The sequence below is a fragment of the Rhinolophus sinicus genome, linkage group LG03 (assembly GCF_036562045.2).
Source record: "Rhinolophus sinicus isolate RSC01 linkage group LG03, ASM3656204v1, whole genome shotgun sequence".
NCBI lineage: Eukaryota > Metazoa > Chordata > Mammalia > Chiroptera > Rhinolophidae > Rhinolophus > Rhinolophus sinicus.
The window spans coordinates 102,462,894-102,483,631 of NC_133753.1; the positions used below are offsets into that span (position 1 = coordinate 102,462,894).

Here is a 20,738-nt window from a genome sequence, read left to right on the forward strand (position 1 = left end):
TCGCCTGGATGACAGCAACAGCCTAAAACTGGCCCTCCTGTTTCTACCCTTGCCCCACTGCGGCCTCTTCTCAACTCAGCACCCAGTGGGATCCTTTTTAGAAGTTACCTCTGATCTTGTCCCAACTGTAGTCAAAACCCTCCAAGGGCCTTCCAGCTCAGAGGAAGAGCTTTCAAGACCACCTCCCATTGCCAACCGACTCTCTCCATCCCAGAGCAAGATATGCTGACAGTCCCTGACAGTTTTTGTTTTTATTGGTCAAGAATTTTTTACAAAACACACACACACATATCCACACACACACAAGATGTCTGCCCTGGTTTGGCCACGCCCTGCCCTGCTGTCTCCTGGGATGAGAGCTTCCTGGACTCATCCACCCAGGGACCTATCCTATAAACACCCCCAGGTTACTAGTGAAGGAGCAAAGAGAGGGAACCTCTTTTTCTGCTTCTCTGCTCAGAAAGAGGCCTGTGTCCCAACTGTGGGGGAGCAGGTGAGAGTGACAGGGAAATAGGATTATCCCCTTGCGTCTTCAAGCTCTCTGAGTTGCTAGTTTAGACCCCCAAGTGACAAAGCTGCTAAGGCCTTGGGATCATCTGCTTGAAGATTCCCCACCCCTATTTTGCAGACTGGAAAATGGAGGTCCAAAGAGGGATTATGAGTCCCCTAAGTCACAGTGTTAGCCACTAGTAGAGCAGGGCCTGGAACTCAGCTCTCCCTGGCTTTCAAGAGGTGGGGAGAAGCTTGGGTCTTGCTTAATTCTCAGGAAAGGGGACATCCAGGGCCTGGGGTAGGAGGGGAGTGCCCAGAAGTTGTCCCTGGAGCCGACTCCCAGAGAAGGTAGCACCAGGGCAGCTGAGTGAGTAGCAGCGTCTGGCCAGCACTATAACGGTTTGCCAAGGCTGCCCTCTGTGACTGCCCGTGTGGCTTGCTCGGGTATACAGCCTGGGTCTGTCAGTATACTGGTAGATGTGCTCAGCTGGCGGAGGGAGTTCAGGACAGCTGGGGAAAGAGAGAGAGAGAGAGAGATACCTCCTGGGGTCAGGGCCCTGACCTTGGCTGCTGAAGACAAAGGGCAGGGGAATTGGCAAGACTGTCAGCCCCTCCTAGGACCTCTGTCTGCCAGCGTCCTGGTGGTGGGGGGGACCCACCAGGGGGCATGGTGGGATGGCCAAAACCCTAGGCTATATTGAAGGCAGGCTGAATCTGGGGTCTGAGCAGAGTAGAACCCTCTGCCCTAAGGCCTGGACAGACAGGTGGCTCACGTACTTGGCCGGAGAGCGGGCAGGGAACAGTACTGGTCCAGCCAGGCCAGCGAGGTCTGGCGGAGGCTCTCCAAGCTTGCCGTGGACACCATCCCGTTGAAGGACTCGAAGAGAGGTCGGATGAGGATGCTGAACTAGGCTCAGGTCAAGGAGCAGGCCTGTTGTCCAGCCAGTATCCTCACCCACCTCACATGTAGCCCTGACATCTGGCTCAGACCAGGGGAAAGGCCTGGTCAGTGTGACGCCTTGAACTCCAAGGCCCCCAGCAGCAGCCCTCCCATCCTGCCGAGGCCTGCCCAGCTACTGGCTCTCAGCTCTACCCTACCCCCCGCTCCTCCATGGCCCCTCTGGGCTAGACCATCTCCCATCCCTGGGCTTCCTGCCCTGGCTCAGTCAAGGCCATGACCAGGGAAGGGGGTGAGCAATTCCATGTCTTTCCTAGGGCCCAGCCCACTCATGCCCCTCAGAGTTCACTGCCCTTGGGACTTTCTGTGGGCAGGGCTGTGGTCCCCCCACCCAGTCTCCCTCTGCTCCCAGCCCATTACTGGGCAGTCCTGCTGGCAAAGATGCCAAGGTTTGGAAGGAGGGGGCAGAACTGGAGCCTTTTCCCCTGGGAGCAGTTCTGAGACCCTGCCTGGCCTATGGAGCTGAGCCTGCAGCCAAGCACAGCCTGGTCTGGCTGCAGCACTCACTCCGCTGCTAGCCAAATGAGGATACCACCCAGAACTTCCAGTTGTGCAGTGTGCGGGTCCGGACATAATCATCAAACATGTCTCGCATCTGGTCGAAACGCTGGTGTGTGATGGGCACCCCAGTAGCTGGCAGTTGCTGCTGGCACCGGCTGGGGGCATGGGGCGGGTCAGGCGTTGGGAGTCAGGTGGCAGGGCCCTTGCCCAGGGCCCGCAGGTCCCCATCTACTTACTTAATGGCAGCGTTCAGCTCCTCAATCTGGTCCCGCAGCTGCTGGGCCTCCTCCTGCAAGGCCGCCCGCTCCTGCTGCAGCATGGTGATGTACTCGGCCGTCTTCTGCAGCGTCATTGCTTTGCTGACCTGCAGGCATCGCCAGTGTGGACTCAGGTGCTGGAGCCCTCCAGCCTGGGACCCACTGAGGCACTGAGGGGGTGGAAAGAGGCAACTGGGTGTTCTGGGGTTTGGTTTTGGGTAGGGGGTCCACAAAGCACCCTGTGGTTCTGGGGGTGCCAGACTGGATTGCGGGCTCACCTTGAGGCTGGGCTGGGCACTGAGCGTGCTCACCAGCCCATGCAGGGTGTCAAACCCCAGCTTGATATTGAAGCGCCGCTTCTGCTCTGCAGAGATGTGGGTGATGCGACGGTTCTCAGTCTTGGGGGGCAGAAAGTGGGGTGAGCATAAAAAAGAGTGTGGGAGAGTTTAGGGGTAGCAAACACATCTTGGGGTAGGGGGATAGTTCCACCTTGTCCAGACGGCTCCGGTTTAGAACGGGTTGAGGGGAAGAGACTCGGACACTCACAGTCCCCAAGCCTGGCATGGAGTTGAGCTCCCCAGACAGCCGCCGCTCACCACCTGTGGCAGGGATAGACAGACCCACAGACAGACCAACACAGGGGACATGGCCCGTTGCTCCGTCCCTCTCATCCTGGCCCCAGACATAGTTCCCCCTTCTTCCTTCTCCTCCCTCCCTCCCCTGGAGTCCCCCAATTCCTGCAAACCCTGTTTACCACTGAGTGCTGGGGGCGATAGCCGTTCTGCTTTGGGGACAATCAGGGGCCTGGGAGAGGCCAGGGTGGCTGGGCCTGGAGGTGGCCGGGGTGGTGTCGGGGCTGGGGTCAGGGGAAAGAAGGTGCAGGGGAATTCAGGGACCATCTCCTGCTGGGGTGAAGAAGGGTGAAGAGTTGGGGTGAAGCTCTGAAGCTCCCCCCACTCCCAGTGCCCACCATCTTACCGGGGACTCTGGGGGCCGCAGGAGCGTGCTGGACACGAGCGGTGGCTCCGGCTTGGCTGTGCACAGGCAGAACAGTGAGGGCCACTGGGACTGGCCCCAACCCCTCATCTCCCAAGACCCCCTCCATCCACTCCTAATAGCCCACTCCCCTTTCAGGGCAGCCCCTTGTCCTTAATTCCTCCCCACCCTGCCCCCAGCTGAGCCTGCCCCTTAACCTTCACCCTCTACTCCCACATTTGTCCCCATCTCACCCTCAGTCGATCCTGCCCCTCCCATCTCACCTGTTGTGAGCAGCTGTGTGAGGCAGGGGTTATTGCCCCCAGCAGTGACAGGGGCCAAGGTGGGGGAGCTGGGTTTCTGCCCCCTTGGGGATGGTGTGGGGGGCTTGCCTCTGGACTGCAGGCCTTGGGGCACTGTGAAGTGAGGCCCAAATGGGGGCTCTGGATACCCCGAGGGTAGATGGTCCATGGGGAAGTGGGAGGGGTCAGGGCCTGGGCCAGGCTGTGGGCTGGGTGGAAAGGCTGTGGGAGCAGGCAGTGGGGACACTCCCTGTGCGGGAGGGACAGTAGGGAAGGAGAATCTGGGAGGGAAGAGAGGTTCTTCCTGTAGCATCGTAGGGGGTGGAGCCATAGGAGGGAAGAGGGGTGGGGGACAGGGCTCCAGGCCAGGCCCCTTGGCAGGAGCAGGGTATTGAAGGAGGGGTAGGGGTGTGGGAAGCGGGGGGAGCTTGGGCTTGGGGTCTTCAGGAAGAAGGAAATCAGAGCTCAGGAAGGCACTGGAGTCCACGGAACCAGGGCAGCTGCTCTGAGCCTGGTTGGGGGGACAGACAGACAGCAGGGGAGAAGGCTAGCCTTTGCAGCCACCGAGGCCGCCTCCTGCCCTGGCTGAGCTCTGGACTGGACACCGGGAAAGATCAGAGACATGATCCCTGCCCTTCAACACACACACAAGGGACATTATAACCTAATGAGAGGAGGGAGTGGAACACATTTATGCACAAATTAGGCATGAGAAAGAGCATCAATCTTCCTGCCCACCCATTCATTCACCAAATAATTTATCCATCCATCCATCCATCCATCCATCCATCCATCCACCTACCTATTTATTCTCTCACCTATGAGCTAACTCATCTATCTTTCCATCAGCCCACTAGGTACTAATACATTCACCAATTCACCCAACCATCTATACTTCCTTCATTCATCCACCATCTGTACATTCACCACTTATGTACCCACCACCCCATTCATTGATCCGCTAAACTATTGATTCATCTATGGATTCATCCATCAGCCCATCCATCCATCCAACCACTCACTGACCTATATATACATCAATCCATATAAGCATCTACTCCCATCTACAATCCATCTGTCCATTCATCAACATACCCATCCGTCCATACACTCATTTATTCATTCACTTGCTCAATCATTTACCCAGTACTGTTAATGTGCTTGAACTGTGCTAGGTATGGAAGATGCAGTGGTGAGCAAAACATAGCCTTTCCAGCAAGGAGCTCACTGTCCAGTCCAGGAGAGAGAGACCCTCAACAATGAACTATAATAATGCCTGAAAAGTCTGATGATGGAGGGAAAGGCATCTAACCTAGCAGCAGGTGACAACATCCGATTTGGGTCTGGGATTTCTTGAGCCAAAATGGTAGATTCACTGTTTTCCAAACACACTTTCTCAGCTTTCTGCCTCCATGCACTCATTCGAGCTTCTCCCATCTGACTTGCCCTCTACTGGTTTCTTCTGCCCAAATCCAACCAGTTCAGTAAGGCCCAGAACTCCCCCTCCTCCAGGAAGCCTTCCACAAGCAACCCAGCCCTCGGTGGTGCCTGCTCCATGATCCCCCTGCCCTCAGCCTAACTCCCCCATAGCCATCTTGTCAATTCTATTTCATGGGGGTGGTCTTTCCTCCACAGCTGAATTACGTCCTCCTGGAGAGGAGAGCAGAAATGTAGTCTTTCGCCCCCGCCAGTGTCTCTCCGTGGACCAAGCACAGGACTGAACACTCAGAAAGTGCCCGAAATACCTCCTGGATATGGGCAGGTGAGCTTGGTAAGGTTGGGTGGGGTGAACTCACCTGCAGGCGGTCATGCCCTGAGAGGTGGGTCATGCCTGAGGAGGCCAGGGGTACCTCCACGCCCAGGACCCCACTGCTGAAAAGGGGGTCAGCCATGGGGCCAAAGCTGGGGGGCTCCAGGAAGTCTGAAGGTGTGGGCGTCTGTGGGAGGCGGTAGTTGGTGAAAAAATCTGTAATTCAGATACATAGGGTGGCAGCAGTTAGGGCTAAGGCCATGGCTAGAAGCTGTGGGAGGAGAGCGGACCTCGTGCCCTGTCCCCAGGCTGGGCTGGGGAGGGGGGGCTTCCACAGGAGATTGTGAAACTGGGAGAGTTTCTGTCTCACTCAGGGGAAGCAGCAAGAGGCTTGGGTGGGATGGGCCTGAGTGGAAGACAGCAGGGAACTGTGTGGCAGTGTGAGCAGGACCCCAGAAGCAGCTTTCCCACTGAGCCCCACACTTGGCTCATGAGGCCCCCTTCCCCATCCCCAGGCCTACACCCTCCCTTTGCTGCTCCTGTTACCAGCCCTGCTGGGATGTAGAAGGCAGGGGGAAGGGTAATAGAGTGTGCCAGGGAGGGAAAGGGGTGAGGTCCAAGGGAGGAGGTCTGGGTGACACGAGTTCAAGGGGTGAGAGGGGTCAGGAGGTCAGTGGGTCTGGGACAAGTGGTTTGTCGGAAGGTCAACAAGTGGGGCCTCAAGAGTAGAGCCCAGGAGTGGGCTGAAGGGGCTAAGGGGTGATACAGGTCAGAAATGGGCTCAGAGCTGGGGCTGGAGTGTGGAGGGGCTGGAAAACCAAGACGACTTGGTGCGGAGGGGGCAATCAGAGTTTTTGAGGTGCGGGTTGTGTAAGCCCCAGGCTATTCTGGTTTTGGGAAGCAGCTGCCTGTGGCCTAACCACATCCCGGGCCTGGGTGCTGCCCGCCCACCCGCTCCCTTCCGGGCACCTATCTCTGACCCTGACCAGCCTTCAGTCTGCACCAGCTCCCAAGGCCTCCTGGTCTGGTCAGACCCAGCCCTACCCGCTTGCATGGGCCCCGGCCCCCCAGCCAAGAGAGCTGGTCAGGTCTCTCCCCCAGGGTCCACCTCGAAGGACACCCAGGAGTGGGACAGAGAAGACCACAGCAAACCTTGAGACTGACGGGGTCAAACCTGTGTATATACCTTTTGTGACTCTGGGGCCCACATGTCACTGGGCAGATGGCTTTTCAAGTCAGTGTGTGATGTCATGCAGCATCTGCCTATCTGCCTCGCTGTGTGTCTGTCCCACTGTCTGTAGCTCTGAGTCTGCGTGCACCTGCCCTGATGTGAGATACTCGGTGTGTGTATGTCTGCCCTGTGCCCGTGTGTGTGTGTGTGTGTGTGTGTGTGTGTGTGTGTGTGTGTGTTCTTGGCCACACCGTCAGAAGGGATCTTCTTGTCCTGCCTCCCTTTAACGAAGGAACTAGGTGGCAGTGAGCAGCCTGATTCTCCATTCTCCAGACCCCGGAGACCGGAGGCCTCCTCACAAGGCCCCTGAAGCCTGGGCTCTAGAACCAGCCACATTCTGGGCCTGGCCCCAGGTGCTAAGGGCCACAGAGCAGCTGCCTGCTCCCTGCTGCGGGCAGCCCTGTCCCCAGAGCTCAGCAGGCCTCATGGAGCAGGGAGCCCAGCTCATCACTAAGTCACCACCACCCTCTTAGAGTGCAGGCTTGTCCCCACCCGGCCTTGAGAGAAGCTACTTCCTAGCCCGAGTCACCCACTGAGTCCCTCCCTAGTCTGCTCCCCACAGTGACCTACCATCCCCTCCGCAGGCCCTCTCCCATCTGTAAGCTCCCTCCCCTTCCCTGAGCACCCCTCGCTGAACCCTCTCCTCACCAGCCCCCTCACTGGGCTTCCTTTCCAGCGAGGACCTCTTGGGGACAATCATAGTGGTAGCCTTGGCAGCCCCAGTGCTTCCTGCCCTCCCGGTGCATGGAGCACTTGAGGGGGCTACACTAGCCACCTCTTCTGCATGACATCCCCCACCATAGGTTGCCCACATTCACCACCCACCCCAGCAGCCACCCTGGGCTGAAAGAAGTCATTCACTTCCTAGCCCCAGGTTTTGCCCAGGGTGGGGGCGGCTGAGTTCCTACCTGTGGCAGGGGTCTGTGTGCCCAGACAGAGCCACTGTCCTCCCAGGCTGGTCTGCTCCCAGGTCACTGCCATCAACACTTCTGCCCCCTCAGCCCCCACTCCCGCTAAGGGCTGAGGCAGAGGTGGGGGTGGTTCCTCATTCCCTAGTCCCCGCCCCATAGGCCTCCACCTCTTGACTGACAGGCCCCGGACCCTGTGGGGAAGGTGTGAAGGGGTCACTGAAACTAAGCCTTTATCCCAGGAGCCCCCTTTTTGCCCCCTAGGCCTTGGCTGAGATAGGCTGAGATGTCTACCTGACCCCCAGAATAGCTCCGAAGTCCTCTAAATGTATGAACATCAGGGGCAGTCTCCAAGATCTACAGCTAAGTGAAGAAAGCAATGTGGGGAAGAGTCTACCCTGAAAACAAAAGCAGACATTTATCCATGAGTGCTCATTTTATACAGATATGAGTATCTCTGGAAGTACATGAGAAACCAGTGACCTGGTGGCCCTGGAGATCAGGACAGGGAGTCAGGAAAATATATTACTTAAAGAAAAAAGCTTTACCAGATATAATTCCTGGGATTTTCTTAAAAATAACATAGGAGGGGAGCAGTGGGTGAGTTCTATATGAAACAAGACTGACCAAGAGTTGATGAATGTTGAAGCTGGTAACGGTTACATGAGGGATCCTTTAACTCTCTACTTGCATGTATGTCAAATGTTCTTTAATAAATAGTTTTTTAAATTAATTATGTAAATAAATAGACCCAAACAAATCAGTCCCTTTCTTCCCTGAGAGAGTCCCAGCATACACTGCTTTCCTGGGAGCTCCCAGGGTCTGCAGCTTCGAAGCCCCTGTCCCATCCCCTGTCCCCTGCCCAGGTACTCGGTCTGGCCCTGCTCTCACCTGAGGCCACAGTAGCTTCATCCCAAGGCCAGACAAAGAGACACCAGGAAGATCTCTCAGAAGTTACCCGGACCATCCACCCTCCCCGAGGGGTGTAGAAATGGCCTGAGGTCGGCCCAAGGACCATCCACCCTCCCCGAGGGGTGTAGAAATGGCCTGAGGTCGGCCTTGGGCTCTCCTCACACTGCCCCGGCCCTTCCACCCCAGGGGAGCGGCCTGCCCCACCTGAGATCTCCATTAAGTCATCCAGGCTGGGCTGCAGAGGCGTCAGTTCGGGCTGGATCATGTCAGCATTATTGACGTAGGCTGGAGGCGATAGTGGTGACATCAGAAGCAGCAGGTAGGGTGGAATGGGGGCACTGGTCCCCGGTCATCCTCCCTTGGCTGCCTGGGTTCTCAAAGGCCTCCTTTCCCGGGTGCAGGCCCTCACCATCCTCGGGGGGCAGCTGCAGGGGCGTGGGGCTGGGCTGAGTCATGGTGAAGAGCGTGTCGGAGATGTCGGACAAGAAACAATCCAGGTCCAGAAGCTGCCGCCCACTGGGCTCCTCCTCTGGGCCCCCCAGCAACACAGGCACCACGCTGGAGAAGAGCTGCTCGCACCATCGGTCCGGTGGCTGCCACCCGGCTTCCGCCTAGGGAGACAGAGCTGTTGGTAGCAACCCAAGGGCTCCACTGCTCCCACTCTCCCCCAGTCTGAGGATACAGGGGTCTCCCACTGCCCCTGGTCCTTCCACATCACCCCCCCCCCATAGGGATGAAGGGATCAGCTAGTGTGAGGGCTTCTCTGCACACAGCCTCTCCTCACCTCTCTCTGATGGAACCAGTTTGCTGCCTGGAAGGCTAGGGCCATCCCATTGGCCTCTAACAACTACCCCCAGGAGACAGGCAGGGATGGCCTGCTGAGGAGATAAGGGTCCCCTTCCTGCCCCATACTTTTTCCTGCCAGGGACCCCAAGTTTTTAGGACCCTATGTTCCCCCATCCCTCCCCACCACTTGCTCAGTCAGCCAGAAGGGTTAGGGTCTTCCCACCACTGCGCTCCAAGGGCTCAATTAATCAGAGGACCAGGGCCACGCCCACTCCCCTGATGTCCCGATATCACCAACCCCCACAAACCGCCACTGCCTCCGCCCACCCAAAGGGAAGCTGTCAATTCTCTCGGTCCAGAGAGCACCCACCTGCTTTGGGGCCAGGAGATCCCCTTCCCTGCTGGACTTACGGAGCTGCAGGAACACACAGAGGTGGACACTGGATTCCTTGGCCCTTCTCCATCACTCCATGCCAAGGCCTCCCCTACTCACAAGCTCCCCCAAATCAACGGGATCCCCCATTTCCCCTCAGGACCTCTTCCTCCCTGAAGGGTAAGGAGGCTGCGAGGAGGCCCTACGGCCACACGGTGGCGATGTCAACCTGGGTCTTAATGGAGGGCGGGGCTGGGGGTCGAGGGAGACCCTCCAGGGCCCTTCCAAGAGAAGCAGTGGACAGCAGCCTCAGAGGAAAGGTCTGGGGCTTCTCCCGGGGCCCCCACTGACCCGCTTTTTGTAGTAGATGCGCCACTTGTGGTACTCGCGCATCACCACCTCAATGCGCCGCTTCCAGTAATTTCCCTCCAGGACCACCGCCTGGGGAGGGTCGGGAAGGGATCAGTGCGGGGTGAGGTGGGGGTGGGGGGGGGCAACACTGACTCCACCCCTCACTCAATCCGCATCTTGGCCGGCGCCTCACGCCGAGCCAGGGGAGAGACCGGAGGCAGGTGAGTGGTGGTCCCTTCAGTCTCAGCTACCTCAGGTTTCCCGTGCTCGTCAGCCTCAGGTCCCTGCAGGGGGGTCACGAAGCCACACACTGGACTCCTCCTCCGCTCCACATCTGAGAGAAGGGCACTAGGTCAGGGGTGCCCAACTCCCTCATCTCCCACCCCAAGGGGACTGGGACTCAAGTGCCACACTACAAAATCCTGCCTGGCTTTCCATGCGCAGATTAAGTGCCACCTCCTCCAGGAAGCCTTCCTAGCTTTCTCCTTTAGCCCTACCAGATTTCCCTCTTCTATGCAACCCTGTGAAATGAACCCAGCCTAGTAGGTAAGCAGGCAATGCTTGCAGAACGGGATTTGGGGGTCACAGGGAGTGAACTGCACTAAGAACATCCTGGCCAAGGGCGGCCAGATAGCTCAGCTGGTTAGAACACGGTGCTCTTAACAACAAGGTTGCCGGTTTGATCCCCACATGGGCCACTGTGAGCTGCGCCATCCACAACTAGATTGAAACAACTACTTGACTTGGAGCTGATGGGTCCTGGAAAAACACACTTAAATAAATAAAAGGTGTTTTTTTTCTTTTAAAGAACATCCTGGCCAGACTGGCAGGCCAGGGGCCCAGAGCCCTCAGTCTCCTGTCTCAGACTCCTTGGCGCTGCCCACTCCGAGCTCAGAGAACCACCCCTTGTCTACTTCAGGCCACCTACCTGAGCTCTTTTTCCACCTTCCTTACTCCTTTCCCTGTCTCCAATTCTGATCTCTCTCCAGGCTCTTTCCTTCTGGCCTATAAACACATTCCAGGTTCTCCTTTACCTCCCGAACCTTTTCCTTCCCTGTGCTACCAAACAAGCTAATGCTTTTGCTTTCCTCCCAAACTCTAGACGAGTTATCACTTCCACCTCTGTTTTTGCACCTCCCAGACTCATCTTCACCTCTTATAACTCAGCATTTGCCCCCACGCCCACCTCCCAACCGCTTTCACCCTGCCCCTTTCCAGCTTCAGACTCATTTCCCACTTTCCTAGGGACCCTCCACTACGATGTCCCAAAACCTGTCACTCTCAGATGTTTGGGTGGGGCCAGAGCAAGCACAGGGTGGGACTGACACCTGGGGGTGGGACGTGGCTCAGGGACAGGAAGGTTTGAAGTCCTCAGCCAGAGGTCTGGCCTTCAAAACCCTGGAACCCCCAGGCAGTGATTTTCTGGCAGTCCTGAGAAAGAGGACTTCAGGGGTGTCCATGAGGGGCTGTCCTGCCCTAGCCCTCAGCCAACTTCCTCTGGGACAATTGACAAAGAGGAGTGGGACCACCCCAACATGAAATTTCTTGGGACCTTCAGCGTCATTTACAAAGTTCTGTCCTAAAGGACATTCTCCAAAACAACCTCCATGGGATTGGAGTGGGGTTGGGGTGGGGGGTTTCCTGGTTGCTGAGCGTGGCTTGGACAGAAAACAAAGGGAGAGGCCCTTAGGTGTGTGGACTCCCGGGGGTTACAGCAAGGAGGGTCTCAAACAGTATCTGCCCCTGGCTTCCCAGATGAGGAAATGAGTACCAGGAAAGAGTAAGTTTGCCCAGAGTCCCCCGAGAATCAGGGCTGAGCAGACCTGGCAAAATCACCCCCCCTCACCCCCCTGCTCTGGATGGAAGAGCAATGACCATGTGGCTGCCTGGGGTGGGGCAGGCTTTATTTACCAGTGAGAAGTTCATCCATTCATGCAGCCACCTAGCCCCTTGCACCTATTCTGGGACTGATGCGGGGACAGAATCCTCGGATGACTCAGGGCACTCACAGCTTAGTGGGCGGGATGAGGAAAGCACACACATACATGAGCTAATGCCAGCTGGAGAGTCTGCCCATGACAGGGGCACTGTGCTCTGAGAGCTCAGAGGAAACCGAGACAATTTTGGGGTGTGGGAAAAGAAGGGATCTTGGAGCCCAGGAGACTGCAGAGGGGTGGCAGGTGCCAGGGGAATGAGCCAGGCAGCCCTCCAGCCCTTGCTACCTCTCTCCCTTTCCTGAAGCCCACCTGCAAACCTTGGGTGCCCAGAGAGGAGGAGCCTGACATTTTTTTCTCTGCCTGCCCGTGCTGTTGCTATTATCACACAGCAGTGATGGATCTCAGGGCTCACCCTCAGGGAGCCCTTGTGTGTGTCTGCGTGATGCTGAAACATGATTGTTTTGAAAACTCACAGCAGACTTCAGCAGTAGGACCTATTATTATGCCCACTTACAGATGAGCAAGCTTCAGCTAGCCATGGCTAGGAATGGCTAGGGACTTTGCCAAGGTCACACAACAACGGCATACTAGAACTTGACTCAAACCCACCTCTGTCTGACTCAGAACCTGGGGTCCTTCCAGCTACTTGTACAATAGCTGTAGACCAGAGTCCGCTGGGTGAGGAACCCGGGTGGCATCAGAAATTTCTGTAGAGAGAAGTGTTTGCATCCCAACCAGCTTTGGGGGGAAAGGTAGAGGGTGAAACCTCAAGGTAGCCAGGTGAGGGTGGGGGAACGGACGATGACACTAATTCCCCAGGCATATCAGCTTCCTGGTTTGGGCAGGGTCTGTTCTCGGAGGAGGACTGGAAACCAGCCAGCAGGTGCAGTGGAGGGAGCATGGGGCTCAAAGTTGGGGAGCCTTAGCCTTGCAGCCAACCACAGCTCTGCTAGCTTTATGCTCCGTGACCTTGAGTAAGTCACTTGCCTTCTGGGCCTCACTTGCTCATCTGTAAAATGGAAGTAATACCATCTCTCTCCCAGTGTCGTTAGGAAGCCTTAAATAAGACGATTTATTAAAGTGCTGGGCACATAGATGAATAGAAACCAAAAAACACTCCCCCTCTGCTGAGATGGAATGCAGTGGGGCCAGTACAGAGAATACTGTGTATGGTGGTTCGTTCCGTCCTGGGCTGTGTGTTCCCAGCTCAGCGCAGCCTTTGATCCTGCAGCAGGACCTAACTGAACTGGACAGGTCCCAACACAGGGCCAACTAGTCTGAGGCCTCTCAGCCTCTGCTGCCCTGCCACGGGGAGTGGCGGGTGGTCTTGTATCCCCAAATGAATGACTGTGACCTTCTCAAGGGTACATCAGATTCAACCATCATTTATTGAGCACTTTGTGCCAGACCTGTTCATACCTGTTATCTCCATGCCAACCATGAAAGGGAGGACTATTGGCATCATTTTATAGATGAGGAAATAGGTTCAGAGGGGTTAGACAACTTGCCTGCAATCACACAGCCATCAAGGGGCAGAGACAGGGTGGGAAACCAGCTCTGGGTGACTCCAAGTCTGGAGTCCCTTCCACTCTACCACATGGCCTTTCTGGGCTCCTTCCCTGCAAATCTCCATGGGGGGCACTAGTTGGATGTTCAGTAAGGACTTCAATGAAAGGCTGGTGGAGGTCCACGCAGGATCCTCTCCTTCCCCATTTGCAAAGTAACAGAATTGACCCAGGTAATGTCTAATACCTCTTTCTACCCTGGCGTTTGAGGCACCTGACTGTATTAATGGGATGCAGAATGGGCCCTGAGCTGTTCCCCCAATCACAGCCCACCTTAGGACTTCCAAGGGGTGTCACCCAACTTCATAGTGGAGAGTACTCTTAGGGACACATTCCCCAAGACTCTCTGGGGGTCAGAAGCTGTTCAGGGGTGATGGTGCTGGGGGCTTGGTCTCCCCCAAAGCACTCTCCTGGTGCTGGCTGGGGGGTTCCTGGGCAGCCCCCCAGCTACATCACTCCTCCTGGGAAGGCCCATGGCACCCACTCACACTGGATATACCAGGCCCTCCAGATGGCATTGTTGAGGCGGATCTTGTCTCGGCAGAGCAGCTTGAGGCCTTTGAAATTCTTCCACTTGGGAGACACCAGCTTGCCACTGTCAGAGGGAGAGGGCTGGGTCACGAGGGCGGTGGAGAAACGGGAAGGTCGGAGGGGGCTTGCGCAGGGGCTGCTTCCACTCTTCCCATGCACCGGGCATTCATCTATGGTGGGCAATTTGAAGGACCCTCTCAAATCCTGGCCCGTAATCTAACCTGCCTCAAATTCCTACCCTGATAGTCAGGCTTTTAAAATACCCTCCCAGGTCTCCACCAGGGGCCCTTGTGTTCTTCGGTGAGATGCTTATTAACCTACTACCAGAACTGAGCCAGGGCTGGAAGCTGTTTATCAGCTCAGTCCTTGTAACAACAGCCAGTGGCCTTACAGGCATCTGTCTTATAGTCCAGCTAGCGTGGATTCTCAGATGCATTTTTTACTGAAGGAAACTGAAGATCAAGAAGGGAAAGGGACACGCCCAAAGCCACATGGCAGAGACTCACTCAGGCCCTGCAGCGTTTTCTCCACCAGTTTCGCTGGCCCCCTTAGATCCAGTATATGTGTAAGGTTTGGGTGGAGAGGGAGTCTCTTCACCAGAGGTGGCCTCCAAGAAGCCAGTCACTGCCTTTTCATTGCCCTTCCGGTGTCTGCCCAGCCTCGAATCCTAGGATGGCAATCTGGACTGAGCTGGAAGGTGTGCCCCTTCTCAGGGGTGTGCCCAAAACAATACCATTAGGATGCAAAGGAAGGCAGCTAGGATGGTGGAGTGGTGAGCAGTGGAGACACAGCACACTGACCCTAACCCTAGCAGTCAATCAAATCCATGAGACAGAAGGGCTCTACAGAGGTGTGGGGCTTGACACTCAGCGTCCTGCTAGGCACAGGCCGAATCTGCCACCCCCAGAGAGCTGACCTAGGAGGTCAAGATGTTCAAGGTCTTAGAACACTGCTTGTCCCTCCGTCCTCATGGTCCACAAGCCAGGGTTGTATACAGGCCCCTCTGGCTCACCTTCCCCAGCCATTATTCATATGGAAAGCTGACGCCTCCAGACTTAGTCTTTCAGAGCACAGAGCACCAGGCCTGCTCTCTCCAGGGGCCTCTCCCTCATCCTGGGGGTGGGGGGTAGGTGGGTGGGAGTCTGACTCCTACAGCCCCTTGGGTGCATGGGTCACTGGGTCCCCTCTCCTTTCTGGTTTCCAAGCTCCTATGTTTGCTTGGAATGGGGAGAGGGGAGAACTGCCACGCAGGGCACAACAGGCCTCATTACCCAAATAGAGTACATAGCCCAAGAGTCCAGGCCCACGAGCTGGCCCCCTCCCTCCTAAGTTAGATAAACACCATCTGTCTGGAGACATGCAGGGGCTCCTGGACCAGCTTCTTTTGTGGAACCTGGGCGGGGGGGGGGGGGGGGGGCTCCTGAGTTTATTCCCCTGCCTGTATCCTAGCAACCTCCCAGTCCACTCTGAGCTCCCAGTCGTCGTCCCCCCCCACCCTTCCTCTTCCAGAGGTTGTAGTGTTGTGGGCAGGTAGGGCTGGGGGAGATGAGGCAGTGATACAATCTAAGCTCAGAAGGAAAGGTCTGTGCTGGACCTGTTTATCTGAGGGGAAGAGAGGGGCCCAACCTGGAGCAAAAAGCCTGGGGCCAGGGTTCAAGGGCTTCTTATAACCACAGATAATCTGGGAATCTTGGGGATGGGTTGGGGGAAACTCAGAACTCATAGCTCAGCTCTCCTCCCCCCGTGTATATGTACCTTACAGTAATTCCTTTAGTCTCCCTGACAGGATCCTACTTGCTCTCTAACTTCCCTGAGGCCATTCTTTCCATAGCTCTGATTACAGCTCTGGCCAGCTCTGACCATGAACAAGTGTGTTCTTAGAACCTCCAGAACCTGCCTCCCTGGGGCTTCCACCCACAGAACCATGGAACATGGGGATCCTCCCAGAAGAGAAGTCCTCTGCCCACACTGCCCTTCTGAGGGTGCAAGACGGCCCGGCGTCTGCAGGCTGTCCTCCAGGCCGAGCTGGCCAGCTCTTCCCAGCACCTCTGGACCCCTTGCCTTGCTGTCCGTTCCCCTTCACTCACTCTTGGGACACCCTGGTTTCAGCAATCCTCTCCCCTCCAGGGATCCCCTATAATTATGAGTCTTTAAGGACTGAGCCTCAGTTTTTTCCTTTACCAAATGGGGGAACCCAAAAGCTCCGCTGGTACAAGCTACCTCCATCCCCGGCTCTTGGGCCAACCAAGGCAGGTCAGAGAGAGTGAATATTCCAGATGTTTAGAAGAAAGCACAGCTCTCTCCACCCTAGCTGTCCCTGACTGGGGTCACACTAGCTTCTAGTCAGCCTCTTAGTGGGGGCAGTTCTTGGCGTGTGCTCTGTCCCCTACCTTGCCACCTTCCCTGAACCTCCCCTTGTGGTCACTCACGGTCTGGGGTGCAGGGTGGGCGTGAGCCAGCCCAGGTAGACAAGTGTGTAAACTAGAAAGTTGCAGTTGGAAGTGGGTAGGAAATGGAGGACTGGGGCGCAGGGATGCCTGCACCTAGTGTCCCAGGACCTTAGACGCCCTGCTTAGGCGGTCTGTGAAGTCGGAGGGGGGGGGGGAAGGGGATGGGAATCTGAACTTTCTACATTGGTCTGGCGCCTGGGACTATCGGGTTGCAACATGACCTGGGCCCGGGGCCAGAGCTTGAGGGCCAAGGTTACATCGCTTCCAGCCAATGGGGTCGCGGCTGGGCAGCCGCAGTTGGGGGTGGGCAACACTCCCCCACAATCTCCACCCCAGCTCCGGCTCCGGGTCAGAGCACCAAGTGCCGGTCTGTAGCCAACAGTTCTCTGACCGGGAGGAGCGCCGCACAAGAAAAGGAATATTTGCAGAGAAAAGATCAAGGACTGACTATCCCCCTTCCTCTCCTACGGTTTTCGGTTGATAATTTATCCAGGCCCCTCCGCTCTGGGGAACTTTGCTCCAGGGCACTGGGCCAGGATCCAGGTTCACGCCCTCCCTTAGGACGCAGGCGTGGAGCTAGAGCCCGGCTGCCGGCGCGCTCTGCGACGCACCAGGCGTTAGGTGCTCAGCCTCGCGCGCCGACGGGGGTAGGTGAGCCTAGCCTCCCGGGAACAAGCCCCTCACCGCCTGCAGCACCCCCTGGCCAGACCACGGCTAGGAAACTCTAGGCTAGGCAATCTGCGCCCCTCTGGGTCCGCCCGGGGCACCCTCCTCCTACCACCCTCGATCTCGCAGGTCAAGAACAGGTGTCCCGGCAATTAGGGGGTGCAGGGTGGACGAAAGAGTGGGTTTCAGTCGACTGGCTATGAACTGGGACAACCTTGGGCGCGAAGACTATCGAAAGGGTGCAGAAATTGAGTGTGTGTGGGCCGGGGCTGCTGGGGAGGGCGCAGACCCCTTCAGGTGATCTGGGGGAATGGCCCCCGAGTGGAGGGAGGGATGGCCCAGAGTCCTGGCATTTCTCTGAGGGCAGAGGAGTGGAGACGGGGTGTGGGCGCCCGCGGTGGGCAAAGGGAGGTAGAGGTGGAGGGTAGGCGGTCCGCACCCTGGGGAGAGAGTGATGGTCCTCAGAATGGGAACCAGGAGGTACGCAGGCCCGGTGGGGGTCAGTGGTCTGGGCCAGGGTCAGAGGACGCTCCGCACGGGGGCAGGGGGTATCCAGGATGTGGCCATAATCCAGAGCAGCCGGGGACCAAGGCTCAGGGCCGGGTGGGATGTGCGGCCAAAGCGCGCGGTCCCGCCTGGAGTGCGGTGGCCGTCGGGTCCCAGAGCCGTCCTACCTGTAGGCCAAGCTCATGCACTCGAAGAGGTGGGTGAGTGTGGGATCGATGCTGCGCGGCCCGAAGTCGGCGAGCCGCACGGTCCCCTCCTGGTCGCGCCTCCTGGTCAGCGAGTCGTTGTGCGGCGATGACACCATGAAGTGACCGCTGTGGATGACCTGTGAGCGTAGCAACCCGCCGGCGCTGCGGCGAGTACTCGGGTCCTCCGAGTCTGTGTCTGAGTCCGAGTCCGGGCTGGGGACGACTCGCGGGCCCTGTAAGCCCGCAGCCAGACCTGCCAGCGCCCCGGCCATGGCCATTGCCACCACCACTTCGCCTAGGCTTGGTGGAGTGGCGGCGCGGCTTGGGTGGCTACACCGACCTTATTAGCATCGTCCCGCCCCTCTGTCCCAGTAGGCCGCTCTAGGGGGCGGGGCCTAAGTGCGCGAGAGCGGACAAGGCGGCGCTAAAATTAGCATAATCAATATGCCAGGTGGGAGCTCGTGGACCCGGAGCCCCATTGAGTCTATAGTTTGCAAGAGGAGGAGCCCCGTATCTCCCCTCCTGCCTTTCCTTCTGCTGTAATCACTTAAGAGTCCTGGTGGAACCGTTCCTACTTCTTCCGAAAGGGGTCTCGGGAATATTCCATTATCAGTCATTCACACCTGAGCCTGAAAGCACCTCAGTGCCTGGGGTTCCTGCTTCCAAGGGTACACTCTCGTGAAGCCCCTCACCTAACTACAACCCCACAGCCGTCTCTGATTGCCCGCCTCACATTCACCCCCCTCTCGGTCCTCCATAGGCTGGAAGCACCAACCCCAGAAGTCTTGTATGACCTGGCCCACAGGAAGGTCTCGGCAAGCCCAGTTACCATTATGGTCATCACTACGCCTGCACAGAGCCCCAGAGGGTTACATGAGTGTGAATTCAAGCAGGATCAGTACCAGTGGTGATAGGTGATGGCTAGCAAGGTAGAGCCTTGGTCACCCTCCCCTGGACATCCATCCCCCAGCAAGCCATCTGCCCAGGAGCTCTGGGCTCCCTCCTCTCACTGACCCTGAGGTCCAGCTTATGTTCTGTTTCTGCAGGTCCTCCTCTCACCCTGAGGACACCACACAAGCTGTTTGGTCTGAGGCATTCACACCTGTCACCTTGCTGGCACCTTTAATAATCCTCAGAGGTAGACTTCTTGCCCCATTTCAATGGGGCACCAGAGTCCACAAGAGTGGAAAAACTGCCACGCGTCTACAAGGGAAGAGCAACAAAGCCTGGTTTAGAAGAATTCCAGACTTCCCACTTAGGGCCCTAGTGGGGGGTAGGGGAGGGCTGGAGGTAAATGCTAAACCCCCTTGGCTTTGAGGAGGATGTAGCTATATATGGTCACAGGAGGTGGTCGGGTGGGGGCTGGAGCTTGGAAAAGGTTCCTGCACAGGCCTTTCTTCCATAGTAGGGTCACACAGCTCCCACAATCCAATGGCAGTACCCCAAGGGCCCCTGGGACCACGGAGGTGCTGAAATGGTTATCCAAGGCTGCTCACAGGCCTGCCCTTCTAACCACCTATGTCTCTTGGCTGGGTACCCTCTGTCCCTGCCAAATACTCACCTCGTGTTCCCAGGAGCCCCAGGTGTTCTACTCCACTCATTCCCCACTATTCCCTGCAGGAGTTACATTCTCCCTGCCCATCCCTGTCAAATTCTGGGGGGCCTCGGGTACCTACCTCGGCCTGCCTCCTCTGAAGAGAGAACCATCCCTACGTGGACCTTTTGGGATCCTTGGCACAGAGACCAAATGGGTCATTACGTATTCCTTATGTGCTTGTCTGGCGTCTCCTCTGGTTGGTGGGCCCTGACACAGGACTGTGTCCTAGGGTCTTGGAACAACCACACTGGGTACCCAGGGACTTGGGGGATGCTTGGAGAAGGGCATGATGCTAAGAGGAGCTGGTGGCCACTGTGGGGATTGAGGGTAGGAAGTAGATTATCTCCCTCACCCCATGCCCGTCCCCTTCCACAGCCATCAGTTGGCCCTCAACAGGCATTTGCACTCCATTTCTGCCCTCCTCAGGGCCTGATAACATCTTTGGAGGCCTAAGCACTGAAAAGACAATCGCTCCTGGTATAATTCAAAACAAAACACTAAAGTATACAATAAATGCAATGAACTCCACAAATTCTGATTTCTCCCATGACAACATCTTCAATTAAAATTATATAATTACTAAATTTTTTTTTTCTAAAAGAAATGTTTTAATGTCCCAACCTTGCTGGGGCTTTGAATATATGCGTCCATGCCTTGTCCCACCTCCCCAACATATCTGTTTGGCCATTTAAGGAAGCATGCATTCCTCATTTCAGGCACTGCATCCAACACTTCTGAGCCATCATCTCTAACCCTACTGCAATAAGTAATATTACCTCCATTTTACAGGTGAAGAAACAGGCTCAGAGGGTGAAGCACTTGCTCAACCTCCCCAGCTAAGAAAACATACAACCAGGTCTGACCCTGAGCTTCAGGGTCCTTCACCTATGAGGCTGCTGCCCTCTCCTCTTAAAAATGGTTCTAGGGCCGGCCCGGTGGCTCAAGCGGTTAGAGCTCCATGCTCCTAACTCCGAAGGCTGCTGGTTCGATTCCCACATGGGCCAGTGGGCTGTCAACCACAAGGTTGTCAGTTCAACTCCTCGAGTCCCACTAGGGATGGTGGGCAGCACCCCGTGCAACTAAGATTGAACAGGCACCTTGAGCTGAGCTGCCTCCCAGATGGCTCAGTTGTTTGGAGTGCATCCTCTCAACCACAAGGTTGCCAGTTCGACTCCCGCAAGGGATGGTGGGCTGTGCCCCCTGCAACTAGCAACGGCAACTGGACCTGGAGCTGAGCTGCGCCCTCCACAACTAAGATTGAAAGGACAACAACTTGACTTGGAAAAAAAGTCCCGGAAGAACACACTATTCCCCAGTAAAGTCCTGTTCCCCTTCCCCAATAAAAAATCTTTAAAAAAGTGATTCTAAGCAAATAAAACAGAAATAGATTCATAGATGCAGAGAAAAAACTGATGGTTGTTAGATGGGAAGGGAGTAAAGGTAAAGGGATTAGAAAGTACAAATTGGTAATCACAAAATAGTCACAGGGGTGTGGAATACA

At 56.5% G+C, this 20,738-nt stretch overlaps 1 protein-coding gene and 1 long non-coding RNA gene across 8 annotated transcripts; one reads left to right on the top strand and one right to left on the bottom strand.

Moving 5' to 3' along the window:
- Window positions 1-236: 236 nt before the first annotated feature.
- Window positions 237-18,407, bottom strand: MLXIPL (MLX interacting protein like). 7 transcript variants are annotated; one of them, XM_074328423.1, is made up of 17 exons: window positions 17,620-18,407; window positions 13,787-13,893; window positions 10,048-10,130; window positions 9,797-9,886; window positions 9,443-9,487; window positions 8,696-8,897; window positions 8,491-8,571; window positions 5,282-5,451; window positions 3,468-3,996; window positions 3,187-3,242; window positions 2,963-3,110; window positions 2,698-2,807; window positions 2,487-2,606; window positions 2,188-2,315; window positions 1,983-2,106; window positions 1,270-1,399; window positions 237-1,002 (listed from the first exon to the last, which is right to left on the bottom strand). In XM_074328423.1, the coding sequence occupies exons 1-17, from the start codon at window positions 17,916-17,918 to the stop codon at window positions 884-886; spliced, it is 2,541 nt and encodes an 846-aa protein (XP_074184524.1). In that variant the 5' UTR covers window positions 17,919-18,407; the 3' UTR covers window positions 237-883. The 7 variants fall into 7 exon arrangements, with proteins under 7 accessions (XP_074184524.1, XP_019610565.2, XP_019610566.2 ...); XM_019755006.2 differs by having other exon boundaries at window positions 2,188-2,378; XM_019755007.2 differs by having other exon boundaries at window positions 2,963-3,113.
- On the top strand, window positions 16,676-18,824 carry LOC141570656 (uncharacterized). Its single transcript, XR_012494926.1, has 3 exons — window positions 16,676-16,926; window positions 18,401-18,569; window positions 18,687-18,824. It is a non-coding gene; the product is annotated as an uncharacterized LOC141570656 (long non-coding RNA).
- The last annotated feature ends 1,914 nt before the right edge of the window (window positions 18,825-20,738 follow it).

Coding starts and splice junctions, on each gene's coding strand:
- MLXIPL (XM_019755005.2), bottom strand. CDS start 17,918: ATGGCCATGGCCGGGGCGCTGGCAGGTCTGGCTGCGGGCTTACAGGGC. Junction 2,808..2,962: donor ATCGCCCCCAGCACTCAGTG/GTAAACAGGGTT, acceptor TCCCTGCCACAG/GTGGTGAGCGGCGGCTGTCT. Junction 1,003..1,269: donor CCTGCCCGCTCTCCGGCCAA/GTACGTGAGCCA, acceptor CTCTTTCCCCAG/CTGTCCTGAACTCCCTCCGC.